Genomic DNA, 22,330 nt, shown 5'->3' with positions numbered 1-22,330 from the left:
GTAAAGAGTAGAAAAAGTGGAGCAATTTGGGTGGGTGTGTTTTGACTTTTGGGTTTTGTACATGGGGTAAGGTATGTTTGGCTATTGATTTGGTGTCTCTTGGATTTTAAGTATATATATATATATATTTATAATGGGTTCTTGTTGATGTGTAAAAGACATCAAAGTAATAATTTATTTGAGGTTCTATTTATTAGGTTTGTGTGATTGAATTAGTGGAGCAGAGTGTCTGGAGGGAGTGTGGTGGAATATTATTTTAAGCGTTTGAGGTAAGTAACCATCTATCACGGTTGGTACATTTTTATTCCTATTGAATCGTTTAAAATTATAAGTATTTATTTATAACCTTCATGTTCTCTTAAAAATAAAATATGGATCAAGTATAAAACAACATCGAATATTATTATAAAAATTGTTTTGAATATTTTGTGGAACTATTCTAAAAATTGTACTAAACGTTTATTCTGAAAATATCGAATGTTTTATTTAAAAGTTGTGTATTGTTTGAATTTTGAACATCACTCTAGTCTGACTACGATTTGGACCCTAGCCAATGGGGGTTATTTATTGGCACAGAAACTAGTTTCTTTTGGGGATTTACCACCGGCCTACGTGTGGTTCGGGGCCTTGTCACAGGCTAAGTGACCGTAGTTAGCAAGACTTGGGTTTTGTGAATCTGAAAATCAAACCATCTGAAAATCGAACCATTGATTTGAACAACGAATTTACTTTGAATTATCTTGTTGGTTTTTCAATTAAAATGTATTGTACATTGTTTATTTTTAGTTATGAAACCACCTTATAAATAATTGTTGATATATTGATTTGTAGCGAAAATTACATTTATTGGTTATCGACTATTTATTTATTTATTTTTGTATACTTGATCCAGTTAACAGTGATGGTTGGTTATTTACTGGGCTGTCTAGCTTACCCCCCCCCTTTTTTTTTCAGATTCCAAGGAGTAGAGCTGCGCGAGGTTTTTACTTGTGAGAGTGCCGAGAGTAGGACTATAATTTTAGTACTTGATTTATTATTTTGTTAATGGATTATATTAGTGGACTTGGTGGACAATTTCATATAATAAGAATTATTTATTTTTATGGATTTTAGCATTATGATAATTAAGGATTTAATTCAAGTATTTTACATTGTTGGTTATGTGTTGGACTCTTAGCCTTGCGTGCTCACTTAAATGAGTCTGCAGCGTTGTCACGGAGGTTGGGGCGTGACAATTTTGTGCTATTAGAGCCAGGTTGTTATTTTAAAGGCTGGTATAGAATAGTGGTGAGATTGGGTTGATGTAGGACTGGGAACGCTTATAATTTGGTATAATGTTAGTTTTATTTACATGTTATAGGGACTTAAGAATAGAATAAGATGAGGTTTTATTATTGATGCATTTAGGTTGCAATGGAACATGAGGAGACATTGGCAAATATGGCTAGGAATACACGCCAAGGTCAAAATGAATCGACGGACTGGTAATAACAATCGGCGAGGGAACGTGACCAATAATGGTAGTGACTCTCAGTCAGTCGGAGGAAATTAGGGGCAAGAGTTGGGACAACAAGAACAAGCTGCAATTCCCAATCCAGTTGGAATGGTTCAAGTGCTTCAGACTTTGGCCGGGGTGGTGCAACAACAAACCACCATAGGGAATGACTTGACTAGACTTATGGAGCAACAACAGCGAATGCAACCAGGTGTTGGGCCACAACCAAGGCCACGTTGTAACATTACTGAGTTTAAGAAGATAGCCTTGGCATTTGACGGAGCCACAGACCCTTTGGAGGCTAAAAAATGGTTGACAGAAATGGAAATGTTGTTTCCCGTTTTTGAGTGTACGGATGATCAGAAGGTGACCTATGCTATGTTTATGCTACAAGGGATAGCTAATGATTGGTGGCAAATGGAGAAGCGCATACACGAGCATGATGCCAACCCCTATACATGGGAAAGGTTTAAGAAAGCATTCATTGAGAAATACTTCCCTAGGAGTGTTCGTCTACAAAAACAGAGGAAATTTTCGAAGTTAGAGCAAGGGAATAAGACAGTTGCAGAATATGAAGCCGAGTTTACGAAGTTGTCTAAATTTACATCAGCATTTGAAGTAGACGAGGATAGCAGAGCACGAAAGTTCGAAGGTGGGCTAAGAACGAACATTATGCAACAGGTGGTTCCTTTCGAGTTACCTACTTTTGGAGCAGTGTTGAATAAGGCATTGTTGGTTGAGAGTGGCCTCACTAGAGCCCAAGAAGAGAAAGAAGAGAATTATAAGAAGAGACCTAGTTCGACCAACTTTCAAACCAACAACAGTTCGAAGGGCAATGCTAAGAGACAAAACACTTCTTCAATTGGGAGTTGGGGAAGTCGAACTATGGGTGGTAGTGTTGATAAAAAGAATGATCGGATACAGTGCACTAGATGTAATGGGTTCCATCGGGATAGTGAATGTCGCTGGAATACTGGGGCTTGTTTCTCTTGCGAGCAACAGGGGCACAGGATAGTTGATTGCCCTAACCGGAAGGGGTGTGAGACTGAACAGAAAGCATGGACAAATAAAGGAACATCAACAGACAAAGGGTCTTCAGGAAATCAAAAGAAAAATGGAGGTCATAAGCCAAAGACTCAGGGTCGAGTGTACGCACTCACACAACAAGATGTTCAGACTTCCAACACGATGGTGTCAGGTACTGTTTTAGTGTCTTTTGTTTATGCACATGTGTTATTTGATTCTAGCGCTACAAATTCATTTGTGTCCATGGGATTTGTTGAGAAACATGGATGGAAATGTGTCTCTAGAGAGATCGACTTATGTGTTGAAACCCCGATAGGAGGTGTTATGGTTGCTGACTTAATTTGCAAATCTCGTGTGGTTAGTATAGATGACAGGAAATTGCTTGTAGACTTAACAGTTTTAGATATGCGAGACTTTGACATAATTCTTGGAATAGATTGGTTGGCAACCAATTATGCTTCTGTTGATTGTCAAGGCAAACGGGTAGTATTTCAGATTCCTAATCAACCAGAATTTTTTTTTGTGGGTAGTGGAGTTAACACTCCTCTTCTGGTAATCTCGGCTTTGCAAGCTAGATGGTTGTTAAGGCATGGTTGCGAGGGCTATTTAGCTTCTGTGAGAAATACCCGTGAGACTGAATTGAAATTAGAGGATATTCTAGTTGTGAAGGAATTTCCCGATCTTTTTCTTGAAGAGTTACCGGGTTTGCCATTAGATAGAGAGATTGAGTTTGCCATCGAATTGATACCCGGCACGGGTCTTATCTCCAAGGCTCCGTATCGGATGGCCCCAGCAGAGTTGAAAGAGTTGAAGGAACAATTACAAGAGTTACTAGATAAGAGCTTTATTCGGCCTAGTGTTTCTCCTTGGGGTGCGCATGTTTTATTTGTGAAAAAGAAGGATGGTAGTTTTCGCGTTTGCATTGATTATCGACAGTTAAACAAGGTGACAATTCGAAATAAATATCCTTTGCCTAAGATAGATGACCTATTTGATCAGTTGTAAGGAGCACAAGTTTTTTCTAAGATTGACCTTCGTTCTGGCTATCATCAGTTGAAGGTTAAGGTGGAAGATATACCTAAGACAGCCTTCCGAACTAGGTATGGGCATTATGATTTTTTAGTGATGTTGTTTGGGTTGACCAATGCTCCTATAGCTTTTATGGATTTAATGAACAGAGTATTTAAACCCTTCTTAGATCAGTTTGTGGTAGTTTTTATTGATGACATTCTTGTGTACTCGAAGAGTAAAGAGAAGCACGAAGAACAACTGAGAATAGTGTTGTAGATATTAAGGGAGAAGAAATTATTTGTTAAATTAAAGAAGTGTGAATTTTGGCTGCAGAGTGTATCTTTTTTGGGTCATGTGATATCTAAAGACGGCGTGTCTATTGACCCCAAGAAAGTAGAGGCTGTGGTAGAGTGGAATAGGCCTACTAGTGTCACTGAAATTCGTAGCTTCTTGGGTCTAGCAGGATATTATAGAAGGTTTGTTGAGGGATTTTTCCGAATTTCTATGCCTTTGACTCGTTTAACACAAAAAGGGGTTAAATTTGAATGGTCTGATGATTGTGAGAAAAGTTTCCAGGATCTAAAGAGTCGATTGGTGTCTGCTCTAGTACTTGTAGTTCCGTCCGGAGATGAAGGTTTTACCATCTATAGTGATGCATCGAAGATGGGCTTGGGTTGTGTCCTAATGCAGAATGACAAGGTAGTGGCATATGTGTCTAGGCAGTTGAAGCCATATGAGCAGAATTATCCTATGCGTGATTTGGAGTTGGCTGCCGTGGTGTTTGCATTGAAAATCTGGAGGCACTACCTGTATGGGGTGAAATGTGAGATATTCACTGATCATAAAAGTTTGAAGTATATTTTCACTCAAAAAGAATTGAATATGAGGCAAAGGCGATGGTTGGAGCTATTAAAGGACTATGATTTGACTATCAATTATCATTTAGGAAAAGCCAATGCAGTGGTGGATGCCTTGAGTAGAAAAACCCCAAGTAATTTGGCTACCTTGATCACTAACCAAAAGAATATCTTAGAGGACTTGTGAAGGTTGAATATTGAGATTAGATGGCACAACAATGGAGTGCAATTGGCAAACCTTAGGGTTCAACCCACATTGATTGATGGAATTAAAAATGCTCAAAGAAGAGATCCTCAGTTGCAAAAACTTAAAGCTGAAATGAAAATAGAGCTATAGATGGAATTTTGTATGCATAAAGATGGAACCTTGAGATTTGGAGAGAGGTTGTGTATGCCTAATGATTTGGAGCTTAAGAGAGAAATCCTGAGAGAAGCTCACAATTTAGGATATACAGTACACCCAAAGAGCACTAAAATGTATAAAGACTTGAAGAAAAACTTTTGGTGGAATAATATGAAAAGGTAAATTGCTCAGTATGTTGCTCAATGTTTGGTATGTCAACAAGTCAAAGTTGAACATCAGAGACCTTCAAGTGAGTTACAACCTCTTTCTATTCCCGAATGGAAGTGGGAACATATTACCATGGATTTTGTGATAGGGTTGCCTAAGACCCAAGGTGGGAACAATGCTATTTGGGTTATCGTTGATTGATTGACAAAATCTGCCCACTTTCTAGCTTTTAAGGTGGGATTCTCCTTAGAGAGGTTTGTAAAATTGTATATCAAGGAGATTGTGAGGTTGCATGGTATTCCGATGACCATAGTGTCTGACAAAGATAGCAGATTTGTATCTATGTTTTGGAGGAGCTTGCATGCAGCTTTGGGTACTAAGTTGAATTTTAGCACTGCCTTTTATCCTCAGACTGATGGACAGTCAGAGAGAACTATTCAAACCTTGGAAGACATGTTGAGGGCTTGTGTTATTGATCTTGGAGGTTCTTGGGATGAGTATTTGGCCTTAGTAGAATTCTCCTATAATAACAGTTATCATGCGAGCATTCAGATGGCACCATATGAGGCTTTATATGGACGAAAGTGTAGATCACCTATTTGTTAGGATGATGTGGGCGAAAGGAAGTTATTAGCGCATGAGATTGTGCAACAAACAGTGGACAAGATCAATCTTATTAGAGAGCAACTTCGCACGGCACAGAGTAAACAAAAAAGTTATGCAGATAACATGAGACGCGATTTGGTGTTTGGGGTTGGAGACCATGTGTTCCTTAAGGTGTCTCCTATGAAAGGAGTAATGAGGTTTGGTGTTCGTGGTAAATTGAGTCCTAGATTTGTTGGGCCATTTGAGGTTTTAGATCGAGTTGGAAAGGTAGCTTACAGACTTGCCCTACCACCTTCACTAGCAGGAGTTCATAATGCTTTTCATGTTTCAATGTTAAGGAAGTATATACCGAATCCTAGTCATGTGATTGATCATGCACCGTTGCAGTTTAAGGAAAATTTGAACTACGAGGAACACCCTATACGAATTGTTGATAGGAAGGAACAAGTTTTGAGGTGTCGAGTCATCCACTATGTTAAGGTTCAATGGAGCAATCACTCAGAAAGAGAAGCTACTTGGGAACTCGATGATGAAATAAGACAAAAGTATCCACAACTTTTTGAGACTCCAGGTATGTCAAATTTCGAGGACGAAATTTCTTTTAAGGGGGGGGGGAGAATGTAAAACCCAAGTTTTGTATATAATTATTTTTGGATAGATTAGTAATTAAATTAATTTATGTGGGTCATTTAGTAATATCAAGGAATTAGTTATGAGATGATATTATATGGGTAATTTTATAATTTTGAGAAACTAGGTTAATAAACCCACATGTTTTGCTTCAAGTCTGGGAGAAAAAAAAAAACAAAACAAAACAGAGGCTGGTGAATTGTTGTGAAGGGTTTTGGAGGCAGCAAGGGTTTAAAAAAGTAGAAAAGAAAAACAAAGAGAGAGGTTCAAGTATTCAACAATTGACTGGGGTAAAATTCTTTTATCACCAACAAGTTATTAGTTTTCGCTTGATAAAGAAAAAAAAAAGGGCCGAAGCTTTTTTTGTAACCTGTAGGTGTCTATTTGGTTTTGAGAGGTTGATGGATGGACTCACGTATGGTGTGTGTGGTCTAGGTAAAGAGTAGAAAAAGTGGAGCAATTTGGGTGGGTGTGTTTTGACTTTTGGGTTTTGTACATTAGGTAAGGTATGTTTGGCTATTGAATTGGGTGGATTGATTTGGTGTCTCTTGGATTTTAAGTATATACATATATATATATATATATATATATATATATATATATATATATATATATATATTTATAATGGGTTTTTGTTGATGTGTGAAAGACATCAAAGTATTAATTTATTTGAGGTTCTATTTATTAGGTTTGTGTGATTGAATTAGTGGAGTAGAGTGTTTGGAGGTAGTGTGGTGGAATATTATTTTAAGCGTATAAAACAGCATCGAATATTATTATAAAAATTGTTTTGAATATTTTGTGGAATTATTCTGAAAATTGTACTAAATGTTTATTCTGAAAATATCGAATGTTTTATTTAAAAGTTGTGTATTGTTTGAATTTTGAACATCAGTCTAGTCTGACTATGATTTGGACCCTAGCCAATGGGGGGTTATTTATTGGCACAGAAACTAGTTTCTTTTGGGGCTTTACCACCGGTCTATGTATGGTTCTGGGCCTTGTCACGGGCTAAGTAACCGTAGTCACCAAGACTTGGGTTTTGTGAATCAAATCATTGAACCATCTGAATATTGAACCATCGATTTGAACAACGAATTTACTTTGAATTATCTTGTTGGCTTTTCAATTAAAATGTATTGTACATTGTTTATTTTTAGTTATGAAGCCACCTTATAAATAATTGTTGATATATTGATTTGTAGCGAAAATTATATTTATTGGTTATCGACTATTTATTTATTTATTTATTTACTTTTGTATACTTGATCCAGCTAGCAGTGATGGTTGGTTATTTACTGGGTTGTCTAGCTTACCCTTATTTTATTTTATTTTAGATTCTGAGGAGTAGAGCTGCGCGGGATTTTTACTTGTGGGAGTACCCAGAGTAGGACTATGATTTTAGTACTTGGTTTATTATTTTGTTAATGGATTATATTAGTGGATTTGGTGGACAATTTCATATGATAAGAATTATCTATTTTTATGAATTTTAGCATTATGATAATTAAGGATTTAATTCGAGTATTTTATATTGTTGGTTATATGTTGGACTCTTAACCTTGCGTGCTCACTTAAATGAGTGTGCGGTGTTGTCACGGAGCTTGGGGCGTGACAGAAATTGAATTGCTTTATTACGACGGCATACACAATATGGTTCGAGTCAAACTATGAAAGTGTGTGTCTCATTGCTTGCTATGAGAGCCATTTCTTGGATGGCACTGATGCTTTCAGTGGTCACTCTCTTGGCTTTGAATTATAAATATGTATGTGGCATGTCAATTATATGTGTTTTGTCACACTTGAAAAATAGAATTTTTTATTGTCCAAATTAGGTTCTTTTACTTCTTAATTCAGTTAGTTTTATATTTTTTTCATGTAGTTTTACTTCCATGTTAATATTAAAGAATCAAATTACTATAATACTTGTCATTGAGTCAATTATTACAGAAAAATGTCACTGAGAAATACATGGGATAGGAGATTCTTTATTTTCTTGTTTTAATAATTCATTCTTAGCCGTTCAGTAAAATTGTAAAATTCTTGTCTTTTAAAATTTTTATAAAATTGAATTGCTTTGAATACCTATAAGTTTATTGGCATTAATTTGGAATTGAGGGTTTGATTTCTTTCATCTCCTATCTCATCGGATAAGCAATCTATGGAATTACCTCAACCAACCATTGGTGTGAGGAAGAATAGTCAGGAAATCGGTTGGCGTGTTCTTTTGACTGTTAGTGATCTTCCAAGTCAATGCATGCCTTGTCCCTATTGGTGCAAAGTTCAAATATTGAGAGTTGTGATATATTCAATCAAATTTAACTTTTCAATGGACAAGGAAGAAATTGGTTTCCAATGCTGTCTTTGCTATTTTTGAAATAGAAGTCAAACCTCACAAGTTGGGCCATTATGTGCTATCCAAGAGCCAAAGGCGTCCTGGTCAAACCAAGTGAGTCCTGAAACTAACAGGAGAAAGAAATTGATGGTTATGAACTTGTAAAAATAGTTATGGCAATTTGAATAGGATCAAGTGGTTTTAGACATGGCATAAGTTTATTTTTTTCAGATTCAGGGGGATTGGAACTGAATATTTTTTGGTCACTATGTCTTATGAGTATGGTTAATAAAAAGGGTAGTGCCATAATCAATGGGGTTACCTGTTAACCATTTCATTAGGATGTCAAGAGTCAATTTTGCGTGTGAGATTTTAGTTTTATTTGGAGGCTTGGAGTTTATATATAACTAGTGGAAAACCTGTGTTATACACAAGATTTTATGTATTGGATTTTATAATTTAATAAAATAAAATAGATACTCTTATACAATGTAACAAATAAAATAATTCATAAACAATAATTGTGACATGATTTGGGTACCATTTCTTCACATTAGGCTATCGTGTTCTATGTTTTTTAATGCCACCAATCTTAGGCCAAGTTTGGGAACCACATAAAATTGTTAAAAAATCAAAAAATCACTATCAAAAAAAAAAAATCTCTTTCCTCTACTTTTTCTACAAGTCTTTTCGTAAAAAATCATAAAAGTTATTCTCTTCGTACCATTTGATATTCGTTTAGAATAATTCTATGGATACTGACACGTTTATTGAAAATTTTACCAAAAGTGTTAGAGGCTAAATTTGATTGATTGTCAAAAAAAGTAATGATACTTTGACATCCAATAATATTTGAACACATGTTTCTATTAAGAATTTTATCACATGTATTGCTTATTTTGTTAATATATTTCTCTTTTTCGAATGACCTACTACAATCTTTCCATATCTTCCTCCATATACATTGTAATTGTGTTTTTGTTGTGATCAATATAAAGGCATGATATTTCGATATGTATAGTTTCATATGCAGTTATAGGATCTGAAAATAAATAAATAAATAAATAAATAAATTACATAATTTAAGTGAACTTTAATTTGGCATTATAAAATGACTGACATATAATATTTTAATACAATATGAAAGGAATGTTGAAGATATTTTCAATTTACAATTAAAAAAAAAGTGCTCCAATAATCTATTATTATGATAGTTTTTTTTTTAATTTAATATTATTGTAAATTGTATCATTTCACCTAAATATTTTTTTTCATTTAATGTTATAAAACCTCTGCCTTTGCAAATTTACTCTCAAAATCAACCATAATTCATACTCAATATAATCTAATATTTTGTCCAACAATATGTAAATTTGTATTTATTGAATATGTTAGGTTTTTGTAACTGGCAATCTCGTTTGATAAAACTTCTTTCAGTTGTAATTTTATTCATTCTTTTGTTCCAATGACGCTATGAGTGTTTAGGTGTGAATCCAACCCGAATTGTACTTATGCAGAGAAGTTTGTGATCTTGATCCTTTCACGTTTGCCATTGTTTGCAATTTTGCTGACTATGTACAGGAATCGAGTTTCTCGGTCAGCTCGTGAGAGTCTAGGGGGCAGCGCCCAGGCGAGGTCGAGCGGCAGCGCTCTTGAAGCAAAAAGAAAAAAATGCAGCCGTAGTTATTTGACCGCTCGAGCGGAGAAAATGATTATCCAATATTTTTGCATAACATCTGAACTTCTAGGAAGCAAGTTTTACCGTTCAAGCGATGAATGTTACGCTCGAGTGGTCAACCTACATGTCTTACACCGCCTTTACTCACATAGCTCAAGCAGTGAAGTGTGTACTCGAGCAGTATTCCAATCCAGTTTACTATAAAGTGCGCTGTTTGCTCATTTTAGGGTTTGAGCCGTCCAGATTTCAGAGAGGAAGAAAAAATAAAGTATTTTATATTGGAGGGTGCTTTATGAGTGTTTCTTTAATGATTTAAGAGTGATCAATGGATCCATGAATTTTATATCAATATCATCAAGGGGTTTGTTTGTTTTCTTTTATACACAAAAGAAAGAATTGTTCTTCGGTGAATTCCGGGAAACTTGGGTCTGGAGTTTTAGTGGGTTTCAGAGTAGCTCATCGTTGTGGATCCGACATCAGTGTTATGGATTTAACGTTGGGCAAGACAATTTTGAGATGAAGGTGGTGATGGAAGAGGCACATCGGGATCGGTTCAATTCGGGCGTAGATTCGCTATGTAATTGAGAGCACACGTGTAATTCTTTTTTGTCTTTTTAATGGATTATTTTGGGGTTTTGACCTGTAATTTTTTTTTTTCACAATTGGAGGCGCTTCGATTGTGATTTTTCCACGTTAAATTGGTGTGTTAATTTGTCTTTGATTGTTTGATTGAGATTGTTATTTGTTTGATTGAGATTGTTATTCGTTGTTTAAAATTGAAACATAATCATAAATTAATATCTCCGAAATTTTAGATTTTTCAAAATAAAAGAAAAACATATTTTCAAGAGATTTGATCCGTAATTTATGGTCATTTGTGAGTTAAGAGATTTGTTTACATTGAATTTTATTTCCTATTTGGCTATTAATTATATAACTCTAGAAGTTTACTTAAGGAAATATTTATATGGGATTTGACTCCCTAAATTACAATCATGGAATTATATTCAAGAAAAGGTTTATATAAAATCTTTCTAAAAGAGTTTTTTTTTTTTTAAAGGGTTATATTTATTTATGAGTGAAGAATTTTTTATTTTCATGAGTTTGAAAGAATTAATAAAAGAAGCCAATGATTCCCAAATTTAGGCTACTTATTAATAAAGACATTATTTTCATTGATTTTGATTGGCTTATGTTTATTTGTGACTGTGAATTTTACTTGAAAGAATAATTATATGGGATTTGAAGCATTCGATTACAATTACTTGTGAATTAAGAACTTTATTTAAGTAATCATGGATTATAATCCTATCATAACATAAAATATCAATGAGTCCTAAATGTAAAAGATCAAATTGATTCTTTATATTATAATACAACAATTTACACTTTTGGTGACTAAACTTTTTTTAGTTGTCAAAAGTTATAGAATAGACGACTAAAAATTATATTGGTCGCCGTTGAATATGGTTTTTAGCTACTAATTTTTTTTAGCAGTTGTATCTGTGATGCCCCAAAAGTCGGGAACATCAGATAATATATTAACCATTAAATACAGGGTTTATCTAAGGTTACAAGAGTAGGAAACGTCACTAATGAGTCCTTTAGATAATAACCAAGCAAGATCCTAGGAAGGTCGGAGGAGTCAAAATAGCCTCCCTTCAAAGTCCAACCACCTTAGATAGCAAAGCTACCTTTTTGACAGATCTTAACAAGGTATTAACACAAGGCCTACATGAGTTGACGGGGTATAAGGATAGGTTACAAATGTTATATATATACAAATGACAAATCATGTCTTAAATACAACATGAGATCTATCACTTACAATCTCAAGCATGTTTACAAACTAGTTTCTAATCCTCCTAGGGGTAGCCGTACGTCCTCAAATGCTTCAGCTTTGCCTTCGACCGGTCAAATAGTCTTCAATACCTGGCATGAAACGCCATGAGCTTTGAATGCCCAGTAAACGCACACACACCCCGTCCCATTTTCCCAATCCAATACACTATCACATTTATAGCAAGCAAGTAGTGAAGTATGATATTCAAGTCAATAACAATAATTTCAATAATAGAGGAAAGGAACATTTCATTCAAATAGATAACAAAGGTTATAATGTTAGTGGTTAGTATTCTAGAATTCCCCCAAAGAAATTTTATCCACCCAACCACAAGAATTGGACATCGGACTATTCGAAACTCCCCCTTTTGCTGCTTTGTTGCAGAACTAACCTCGGATGCCCACCGACGGTTATATACCGCGTAGCACCAACCACAGGGCCTCAAAAGGGACAGTGAAACGAAAAAGGTTTTATCTCCTGAATCCAACCTTATCCTTCCAAAAAAGTTTTATTCTCCTGAATGTCCCATCCGGACCCAACCTTATCTCACCAATCAAACCATCGCAAAGAGTCCGAATATGTCTGTTTCATTCTAGGGTTTACGCGACAACCACTTGCGCAAGACTTAACCTCCAATTAGGGAGCATATCCATCAAACCATACATAACACATTATCATGTCTTCGTTATTCAAGTGATCGAAACCCCACTAGCCGCCCCAATTAAGTTTTCCGTTCAGATTAATGTCTTAAGTCAAGTTAGAACAAACTCAACAAGATAGTAATATCCACATAAGCATGAGCATCATTAAAATGAAGAATATAAGAAACATAACCATAACACATGCAATATCATACCAAAACATGATCATCAACTAATAAGCATATTCATGAACACAAGAGCATAATACACCTATGCAAAACTAAATTTATAGATTTAGTAGCATTTAAAGATTAAAATCAAAAGGGCTATTTCAAATTTTTTTTTTTTTTTTCGAACTAGGCCTTATGTGATTTGTAGAGAATTTAATCTAGTTTTCATAACATGTTTTGGAAATGGAATAGTTTTCTAGATTTTTAGTTATTTAAGAAATGCTCCAGCGCTGTCCAAATTCGTCGATCGTTACGAAAATTTGATTTTCTTACAAACTGCTCACTCCTTTTCAATGTAACAAATTTTCCTTGAAAGATAACTCTTTAAGGAAGATGTTGACGAGGTCCAGAAGATTTTTATACATTTTTCAAGAATTTTTGAAAGTTGGCTGTAAAACAGATTTTTCTGGCACAGTTCTTGCAACAAGAAAGTTGGTGAGAAAAGAGGTCAACTAGGGAAAATTTTCCACTCATCTTATGATGAAAACTTGCTAAATAATATGTATTAAACCTAGAAATTTAAGGTGAAGGTGTGCCTTTGGAAATTTTGAGAGTTTGATATGGAAAAAGGTAGTCTTATACCGATTAAGAGAAATACAAGAAGGATAGAATCAAGGCTCAACTCCTTTCATTTTTAACACAAGAATACCATTAGAATACATCCAAAAATACCATTTTAAACTTCTAATAACATGTATTTGAAAAGGAAAAATGAAAGAGAGAGTTGTGTTGTGGCTTACTTGATTGCCAAGTGAAGTGTTTGCACAATTGTCTCCTCTTTTCCTCTCCTCTACTACCAAAGTTCACTCTCTTCCTCTTGTTTCTTTCTCTCAATTGAATGTGTAGGTGTGTGAGTGTATGAGATGTGTAACATGTGGAGGGTGGTGGTGTTTTTATAATAAAATTGGTGTAAAAGGTCCAAAATGCTCATTGGTTAGAATGGAATGGAATTGAGATGTATTTAGTTGGAATGTAATGGAATGAAGGATCATTAGGGAGCCTAATCATGTATTAAGGCATAATCTAGTTAGGGTTAGGCTTAATTATTATTAAGGCATGATCTAGTTAGGGTTAAGCTTAGGGTTAGGGTTAGACATGCAAAAGGAATTATTGTTAATTGAAGACATTAAGATTTAAATAATTTGTTGGATGACTCTCATATTCTTAATTTTGACTTTAAGGGTTAACTGCTTTTATTTATTTAATTATTTTTATTTTTTATAGTAGTGTGTAACTACTAGGTGAATCTTAATATCAAATTTATATATGAGAGAAAGTATAAAATGAGGTGTTTGAAAGCATTGAGGTGTTTGACAGTAAGAATTTTTTACGAACCAATGCTTTCAAACAATGAAAAATGGTTGAGAGCACACCACTAATGATGTGGCAATACTGCCTTTGCCTTGTTATTTTTTTTATTTTTTTATTTGGCATTCCCAATGCATTAGTGCTATTAATGGTCTTTTTTTTAGTGGTATGAATCATTGTTGTTCAAACAATGGCTGATGAGCCCCAAGCCATCAAATGATCTCTGTTTCTTTCTTGTTAACATGTCCAGTACTTAGATGGAGTATAAATATAGTGTGAAAGTTGTGGCTGAATAAATCTGTGCCAAATAATTTTAGTGTTCTTTCTTTCTTTAGTATGTGCATATATGAAGCTTCAATCCAAAATATAGTTTTTGATGCTTTTATTATGCCTTCTCATGCGCAATTCCAGGCAAGTGATTTCCTTGTTTCAAGTAAGAGTCATGCAGTGAAAGAGGAAAGAGAGTTAGATGATCATGTGTACTGTAATGATGTCTATACAGTTACAGCATCTTTACTTGAACAGGTAATTGTCTGCTTTGTCAAATACTATTTAGGTAGATAAACTATAAACATGATTTTGTTTATTATAGATAATCCATTCTACAGGAGATGCAACTTGGGCCATCAAATCAATCTAGTTTAAGATTTATTAATGGCATTATTAGTAAATCCAAAGCTCTTAGGTTTGAGCGGATGTTGTTTTGTGCTACAAAAGGCAACATGCTTTTCAATCAAGCACCAACTGATGAACAAATCTTGGATCCTGTATCAACTGAAATGGTCATTCTCTTATTTATATTATTATCTTTTGGTCTTTTGGGATAAATTTTATTTCTACGTATTTTCTTACTATAGCTTATAATCCGAAAACCTTGAATATATTCTACTTTTTAATAGTATGCTTTCTTCACTAGAGTGCTATGCTGGTGTACTTCTATTGCTTTGAAGACTGTGGCCTGAATTTCTGAATTCAACTAATTTTGCTTGTACATTGCATGTGCAGGTTGAGAAAATTGTTTTTGTAGTGTTCTTCTTGGGGGAGCAAGCAAAGACAAAAATATTGAAAATTTGTGAAGCATTTGGTGCAATTTGCTATTCTGTACCCGAAGATATAATGAAACAAAGGCAACTAACTCAAGAAGTATGCTGTTAAATCGACTGGCTGCATTTTCCCACATGCTTGCAATGCTCCTTTTATTTTTGATTGATGTTTGTGTGGCACATTATGTAGTTTAGTTTTCTTATGACAAGCAAAATATGTATGGGCCTTTTTGTCTTTACTATATTTCTCATTTGTTGCAGGTTTTGTGTATGATACACTGAACATGCTGAATTTTGATGTTACAAAAAAATGTCTTGTCAGAGAGGGTTGGTGTCCAATAATTGCCGAAACTCGGGTACTTTGGTCTTCTCTTATGTCATTCTTGTTTTGGGCAAAATATCTACAGTTCCATTATTTATTACATTATTATCAAAAAGGAAAAGGTTTTATTATGTGCAGATTCATGAAGCACTGCAACGGGCTACAATTCATAGCAATTCACAAGTGGGTATAATATTTCACACAATGGATGCTATGGAACCACCTCCAACATATTTCAGAACCAACCACTTTACAAATGCATTTCAGGAAATTGTACTAAAATATGTGGTTTATTTTTTTTTTATTTTTTTATTTTTTTGCGTGGACATATTTTTGTTTGTTCTTATAATGATTGTTGGTCTTACAATATAAGTACCATTTTTCTTAAAAATATCTTATGAAAAAAATTTCTTCTTTTGTCCATATTCTGGTTACATCAAAGTAACCTTAAACAAGAATGAACCTCTTTATGAATGAGCCCAGCCATTATGTGTTATGGGATGGATCTCATTAGTTCAGATCCTTACCATGATTTAGAATTCATATTTGCAACTGACTTCATTAATGGTGTAATTGGTGATTTGATTTTAATAGACTTACTCACCTCGGTGGTCAAAGATAATTTGTTTGGAATAAGAAAATTTTTTAGTTTCTTGGAAGGTTTTGGAGGCACTGATCTAGTTTTTTTTTCCTTGCAGATTGGTTTGGTTTTGAAGAAGTTGTTTGAAGATGGTATCGTGAAGCGTGAGGATTTGTTTATTACCTCCAAACTATGGTTTGAATCAATCTTTATTACCTCCAAACTCTGGTTTGACTTTATGCTCTTGATAATGCTTGTCCTTGTGATATTTGTTGTGTAATTAGTTTTAATTGCTTCGTCTTTCCTTCTTTCTTTTTTTTTTTTTGTAGCCAATTTTGCTTGAAAATTTGTACCGAGTAATTGATGCTTCTAATTGGATGCCGTTTGAAATGATCTTTGTTTATTGGGAGTTTGTCTTGCATATATATATAAGACCTATAGGGACATACGGGATGTAATTAGATGTAGAGATGCCACAGCCAGCTTCCCCATGACAAATAGAACCTATGACAACAGATGAAATGTAATTAACACATGCAGGTTGGGAGATAGAGCCGAAAATAACTTAAAATTAATCGAAAAAAGGCGTCAATGGGTGAAAATGCGAAACAGCCATCGAACCACTATACGGATGTCACAGCCACCTTCCCCGTGACAAATAGAACCTGTGACAACAGACAGAATGTAATTAGCACGTGTAGGTTGGGAGTTAGAGCCGAAAATGCCTTAAACTTAACCAAAAAAGAGAATTAAGGGGGGCGAAACTGTGAAACAGCCCCCGAACCACCATACGAATGTCATGGGAAGCATCCCCATGAAAAATAGGACCTGTGAAAATAAACGGAATGTAATTAGCATGCGTAGGTTGGGAGTTAGAGCCGAAAACAGCTTAAACTTAACCGAAAAAGGCGTTAAGGGGGCGAAAATGTGAAGCAGTCCCCGAACCACCGTACGAATGTCATGGCCACCTTTCCTATGAAAAATAGGACCTATGACAATAGACAGAATGTAATTAGCACGTGTAGGTTAAGAGTTAGAGCCGAAAACAGCTTAAACTTAACCGAAAAAGGCGTTGAGGGGGCGAAAATGCGAAGCAGCCCCCGAACCACCGTACGAATGTCATGGCCACCTTTCCTATGACAAATAGGACCTATGACAATAGACGGAATGTAATTAGCACGTGTAGGTTAAGAGTTAGAGCCGAAAACACCTTAAACTTAACCGAAAAAGGGCGTTAAGGGGGCGAAACAGCCCCCGAAGCACCGTTTGGATGTCACGGCCACCTTCCCTATGAAAAATAAGACCTGTGACAACAAATGGAATGTAATAGCCCTGTGTAGGTTGGGAGTTAGAACCGAAAATGACTTAAACTTAATTGAAAAGGCGTTAAGGGGGTGAAAATGCGAAACAGCCCCCGAACCACTGTACGAATGTCATAGTCACCTTCCCCATGACAAATAGGACATGTGACAACAGACGGAATGTAATTAGCACATGTAGGTTGGAAGCTAGAGCCAAAAACGCCTTAAACTTAACTGGAAAAGGGTGTTAAGGAGGCGAAACTGTGAAAGAGTGTGACAACCCTCACTACTGTTTACTGAATGAATAAATGGATGAATAATTTTGTATATGCACATGTTACAGGTGGCGCAAAAAATATTACAAAACAAATTATAAAAACTAAATGAGACCTTTTGCCAACTAAATAAATATCACAGGTTGGCTTTTGGCTACTAAAATTTTAGTCGCCAATTGTTAAAAAGTGAAACTTTTGGCTACTAAACTTTTAGTCGCCAATTGTAAAAAGAAAACTTTTGGCTACTAAATTTTTAGTCGCCAATTCTCAAAAAGTGAAACTTTTGGCTACCAAATAGTTAGTTGCCAAACATACATGCTCAATTGGCTACTAAATAATTTAGTCGCTAAAAGTCAAAAATATATATTTAATTATTTAAAAAAAATATATGGCGACTAAAGTTTTAGTCGCCGATAGGTCACTTTTGGCTACCAAAAAATAGCGGTAACCCATGCGATGCACGAAAAAATAAACTATATTCATTTTGTGTGATATATAAATTATTCTAATCTTGAATTATATTTTAATAGCAGCAAGCCATGATGTTAGGCCATCTTGGTTGATGTTAACAATAATTAATCTACAAAATTTCACAATAAAAATTTGATATACATAAAAAATTGTTAATTATAAAGATTGTTAGGATAATAGTATTACAATCACTTGATAACATAAATAATTTGTATCAGACTATAGTGTCATGCAAAAAAAAACAAAAAAACAAAACAAAACAAAACAAAACAAAAGCAAAAAAAAAGCATTAAAAGAAATAAATTGTATAAGTTATCATAAATTTACTTATTTTAAATCAATGATTTATATTATTATTGTGGGACCAAATTATGAATAAATCTCAACTTTTAATTATAATTTGTAAGTAATCATTCTTCATAACTTGAATAATACTTGCATAGTTTCTACAACATTTTAAAAAAAAAAAATCAAGATAAGAATTTCGTAGGATTATTATAAAAATTATATAAGAAAATAGTTTAATCCATTTTATTTATAAAAAAAATGATGACAAATTATTTGAATTGTATTTGAAGAAATATAACAAATGATAGTTTTAATCATTATATACCAAAAAAAAAATTATATAGGTTACTCAAAAACAAAATGGTCGAATATAACTAAAGTCATGGACATTGAATTAAATCATATGGGCTCTAAATTGATAATATAATATCAACTAATAATAAAAGAGAGATATCAACAAATATGTAGTATTTCTCTACCATCTTTGTATTATATTCATTAATTTCATATATCATATGAAAGTTTTACTTGTCTCAATCTTTCGATAAAATAAGCACCAAGAAAGCAAATTTGGTAAGAAATTAGTTCTAAACTTTATTATCAAAAAAAATAAAAATTTCAAAGAGAAAATTTAGAGATGGGATTGAAAAAATACTATAACAAATGACAATCTTATAAAAAAAATAAAAAGAAAGAAAAAGAAAAAACACATAGCAATGATCTAATGTAAACTATTTTTAAAAATTAAAAGAAAGAATATCAAATTATTACCTTGGATAAGTATAGTGACGGAAAATAATTTTGTGAGATTTTTGTATTGCCTTCTCCCATACAGCTTTCATTATTTAATTATTAATACTCTTCTTATTCATAGCCAACCATTTTTTTTTTATATATATCTTTATCATTTGGTAGATAATAACAAATAATAAAAATTATGAGGAGTAGGTTAAGACGAGATAAGAAGTTATAGATAAGAGTATTTCACAAGATAAAAAATTCAAAATAAAAAAAGATAATATGTGATAAAAAGAGAAAAAAAATATAAGTAAACCAAAATAAAGATTTAGATAGATATGTTTTTGATAGCTATGGATTAACAAATCATATATTTATCTAAATTTTATTATTTCAATTTTTTTTTTTGTAAATCAATTAGTTAATCTTTATCTTTATCTGTAGACCATGAAATTAATTTTTATAAATTATTTATCAATTCTTATATGTTTATTTATCTATAAGTCATGAAATTATTATTTTTCAAATAATTTTTAAAATTTTTATCTTTATCTAAATGTCATGAAATAAATTTCCATAAATTATTTATGATTTTTTTATATGTTTATTTATAATGAAATTAATTAAAGTACAAAATGAAGGGCAAAAAACATGAGTAATTTTTTTTTAAATCAATTTTTTAACCTTTATTTTTATCAGTAGGCCATGAAATTAATTTTTATAAATTATTTATCAATTTTTATATGCTTATTTATGGGAAGAAATTTTAAATTATCTATAAGTTATGAAATTAAGTATTTAATTTTTATCTTTATATGTATACCATGAAATTAATTTTCATAAATTATTTATCAGTTTTTATATGTTTATCTATATAGAGGAATTTTGAAATTCAAATCTTCATCCATAAGCCATGAAATTAATTTTCATTTTAATTAATCAAACAAATAGAAAATGGAGGAAAATAGAAAACATGAAAGACAATCAAAAAGGGTTGCCACGTAGGAAAGAGATAATTTTAAAATTATAAGAATTTAGGAATGAATATTTACAGATTTTTGACAAAACCACTACATTTGATTATATATATAGTATAGATTTTAGTCGCCGATTGTCTTCCCTGACGAACTATTGGCGACCAAAGTAGCAACCAAATATATTAGTCGCCAAAAGTAATTGGCTACTAAAATAAGGCTTTGGGCGACTAAAATTTTAGTCACCAAAAGTAAAATTTCTTATAGTAAGACATGCATAAAATGGATGAACAAACCAAATCACATAAAAAATTGTAATATTATCGCATGCAACTAAATTCATTTTTTGAGAAATCAAATATACAAATTTTAAAAAGTGTACAGATAAACTCGTTTGTCACTAGGGACATTGACGAATAAGTCAAACGGAGTCAAACATTTTCATAAACTAAACATTATATAGAGAACAATAATCAAATTAATAAAATTCGTAAAATATTATGAAGATGCATATATAAGCCATACATACTTCAAAATTATTTTATAGCCTTCGGTGATGGAGATACCAAATTAATAGAATTAAGTTGACTGCAAAAAAGAACTGATTCTAGGCTACTTATAAATAGAATTAATCAATCTAATGCATTTTATTTGAAAAGCCAATTAAAAAACTCAGAAACATCTAAAAGTATAAAATTAAAAAAATTATATAATTAAATTGAATGGACACGTTCCACTATGTGTACGTATATATAATCTAGATATACATATCACACATACATTGCAAATGTAAAGTGTCAATCACACAATGTTGATTTAAAATGCACTTACAAATCCTTAAATTATAAAATTTACATGCTACCAAACTCATCGTGTTGCAACAAATGGGAATTCGTTGATATCATTCCCTTTAGTTAGCGTCACCATGCTCGACCTCACTCCATGCAATCGATTTCCAACAAATGTGAATCGATGATTCTCTAATTAATCTTCCATCAAATCATATGCTTCATAACTTAATGATGAACTAGGAATTTTGTTTTTTTGTTTTTTGGTGATGGTGGCATAGTTTGTGCTACATAATTTCTAATGAAGATATTGAAATATATTATTGTAATTATAGACTATTATATAGAGAAAAAAGAGAGTGTGACTTGATATGGAAAGAGAAACAACAAATCAAGAGATATTTATATTTTAAATTTTTTTTAAAAGAGTTGATTGGATTAATTAGGTTTCCTTTTCATGCATAATTTTTTTTTTTTTTCAAAATTTTTTGGAATTTTTTTGTAGATAGTTTAGCCAATGGTTGTTTTTAAAATTATTTTATAAATTAAAAAAATAAAAAATTTAGAATGAGATTGTGGAACTCGCACAAGACTTCTCATTAAAAATCACATTTTACTTATATAATGTATTTGATAGATTGTAACTTTTATTGTTCAATTTGTGGGGTTTGAAGAGGGTGTGGTGCGGATATTTTCTTGAAAAATCTTACTTTTCGAGTTTTGCATCATGGCCATGGCTGAGAAATTGTTAAAACACCTTGGTAATGTTCCAAACAATTTGTTGTCTACAATGACTAAGAGTTGAAGAGGGCTGAGGTGTCAGAGTTCAGTGGCAATTTCGCCATTAAACTTATTTGAACCAAGGCTAGGAACTAATCCAGCAATAATTGGATCAATTGGGTTTTGGATTCAAATTAAATTCAATCTATTGATAAATTTAGTTTCAGACGCAACCCCTTCCAACAAATCAGGGGAAAAAATTGAAGTTTCTTTTTTAGCTTAGACTTTAAGAAGAGTTCTATTCGATTGATTACCAACCAATCCTAATGATCTTAAGGATGACAATCTTCTAATGCCCATGAAAGAGGAGGTTGATCAAATTCTTAAGTAGCTCAAACTTGACCGTTGAAATAATCAAATATGGTATTTGAAAATAATATGATGACTCAATGAATTGACACATCTCTAAATATGATATGTTTATAAAAAAAAATACTTAGATTTGTAAAATGAAAAAGGCTATGATACCAAAAATTATTGGTTGCTCCTGCAACGTCACGTGGTTATGTCTCTCACCAATTACAATTTATCATGTTCTTTTATATCTCTCAATTACTCAATACAAATTCGTGCAGTTCACTTTTTCTACCAATCACAAT

At 33.0% G+C, this 22,330-nt stretch overlaps 1 protein-coding gene across 1 annotated transcript; it reads left to right on the top strand.

Moving 5' to 3' along the window:
• Window positions 1–1,603: 1,603 nt before the first annotated feature.
• LOC114287834 (uncharacterized) lies at window positions 1,604–16,396 on the top strand. Its single transcript, XM_082900383.1, has 8 exons — window positions 1,604–3,466; window positions 3,866–4,309; window positions 5,507–5,986; window positions 14,583–14,696; window positions 14,780–14,953; window positions 15,177–15,321; window positions 15,476–15,570; window positions 16,235–16,396. Exons 1-8 carry the CDS (start codon window positions 1,604–1,606, stop codon window positions 16,394–16,396), a joined length of 3,477 nt encoding a protein of 1,158 aa, XP_082756509.1.
• Window positions 16,397–22,330: the final 5,934 nt, after the last annotated feature.

The sequence above is a fragment of the Camellia sinensis genome, chromosome 13 (genome assembly GCF_055761805.1).
Source record: "Camellia sinensis isolate YWXY chromosome 13, ASM5576180v1, whole genome shotgun sequence".
NCBI lineage: Eukaryota > Viridiplantae > Streptophyta > Magnoliopsida > Ericales > Theaceae > Camellia > Camellia sinensis.
The sequence above is the reverse complement of the archived record's forward strand: the minus strand, read 5'-3'. Positions and strand labels throughout refer to the sequence as shown.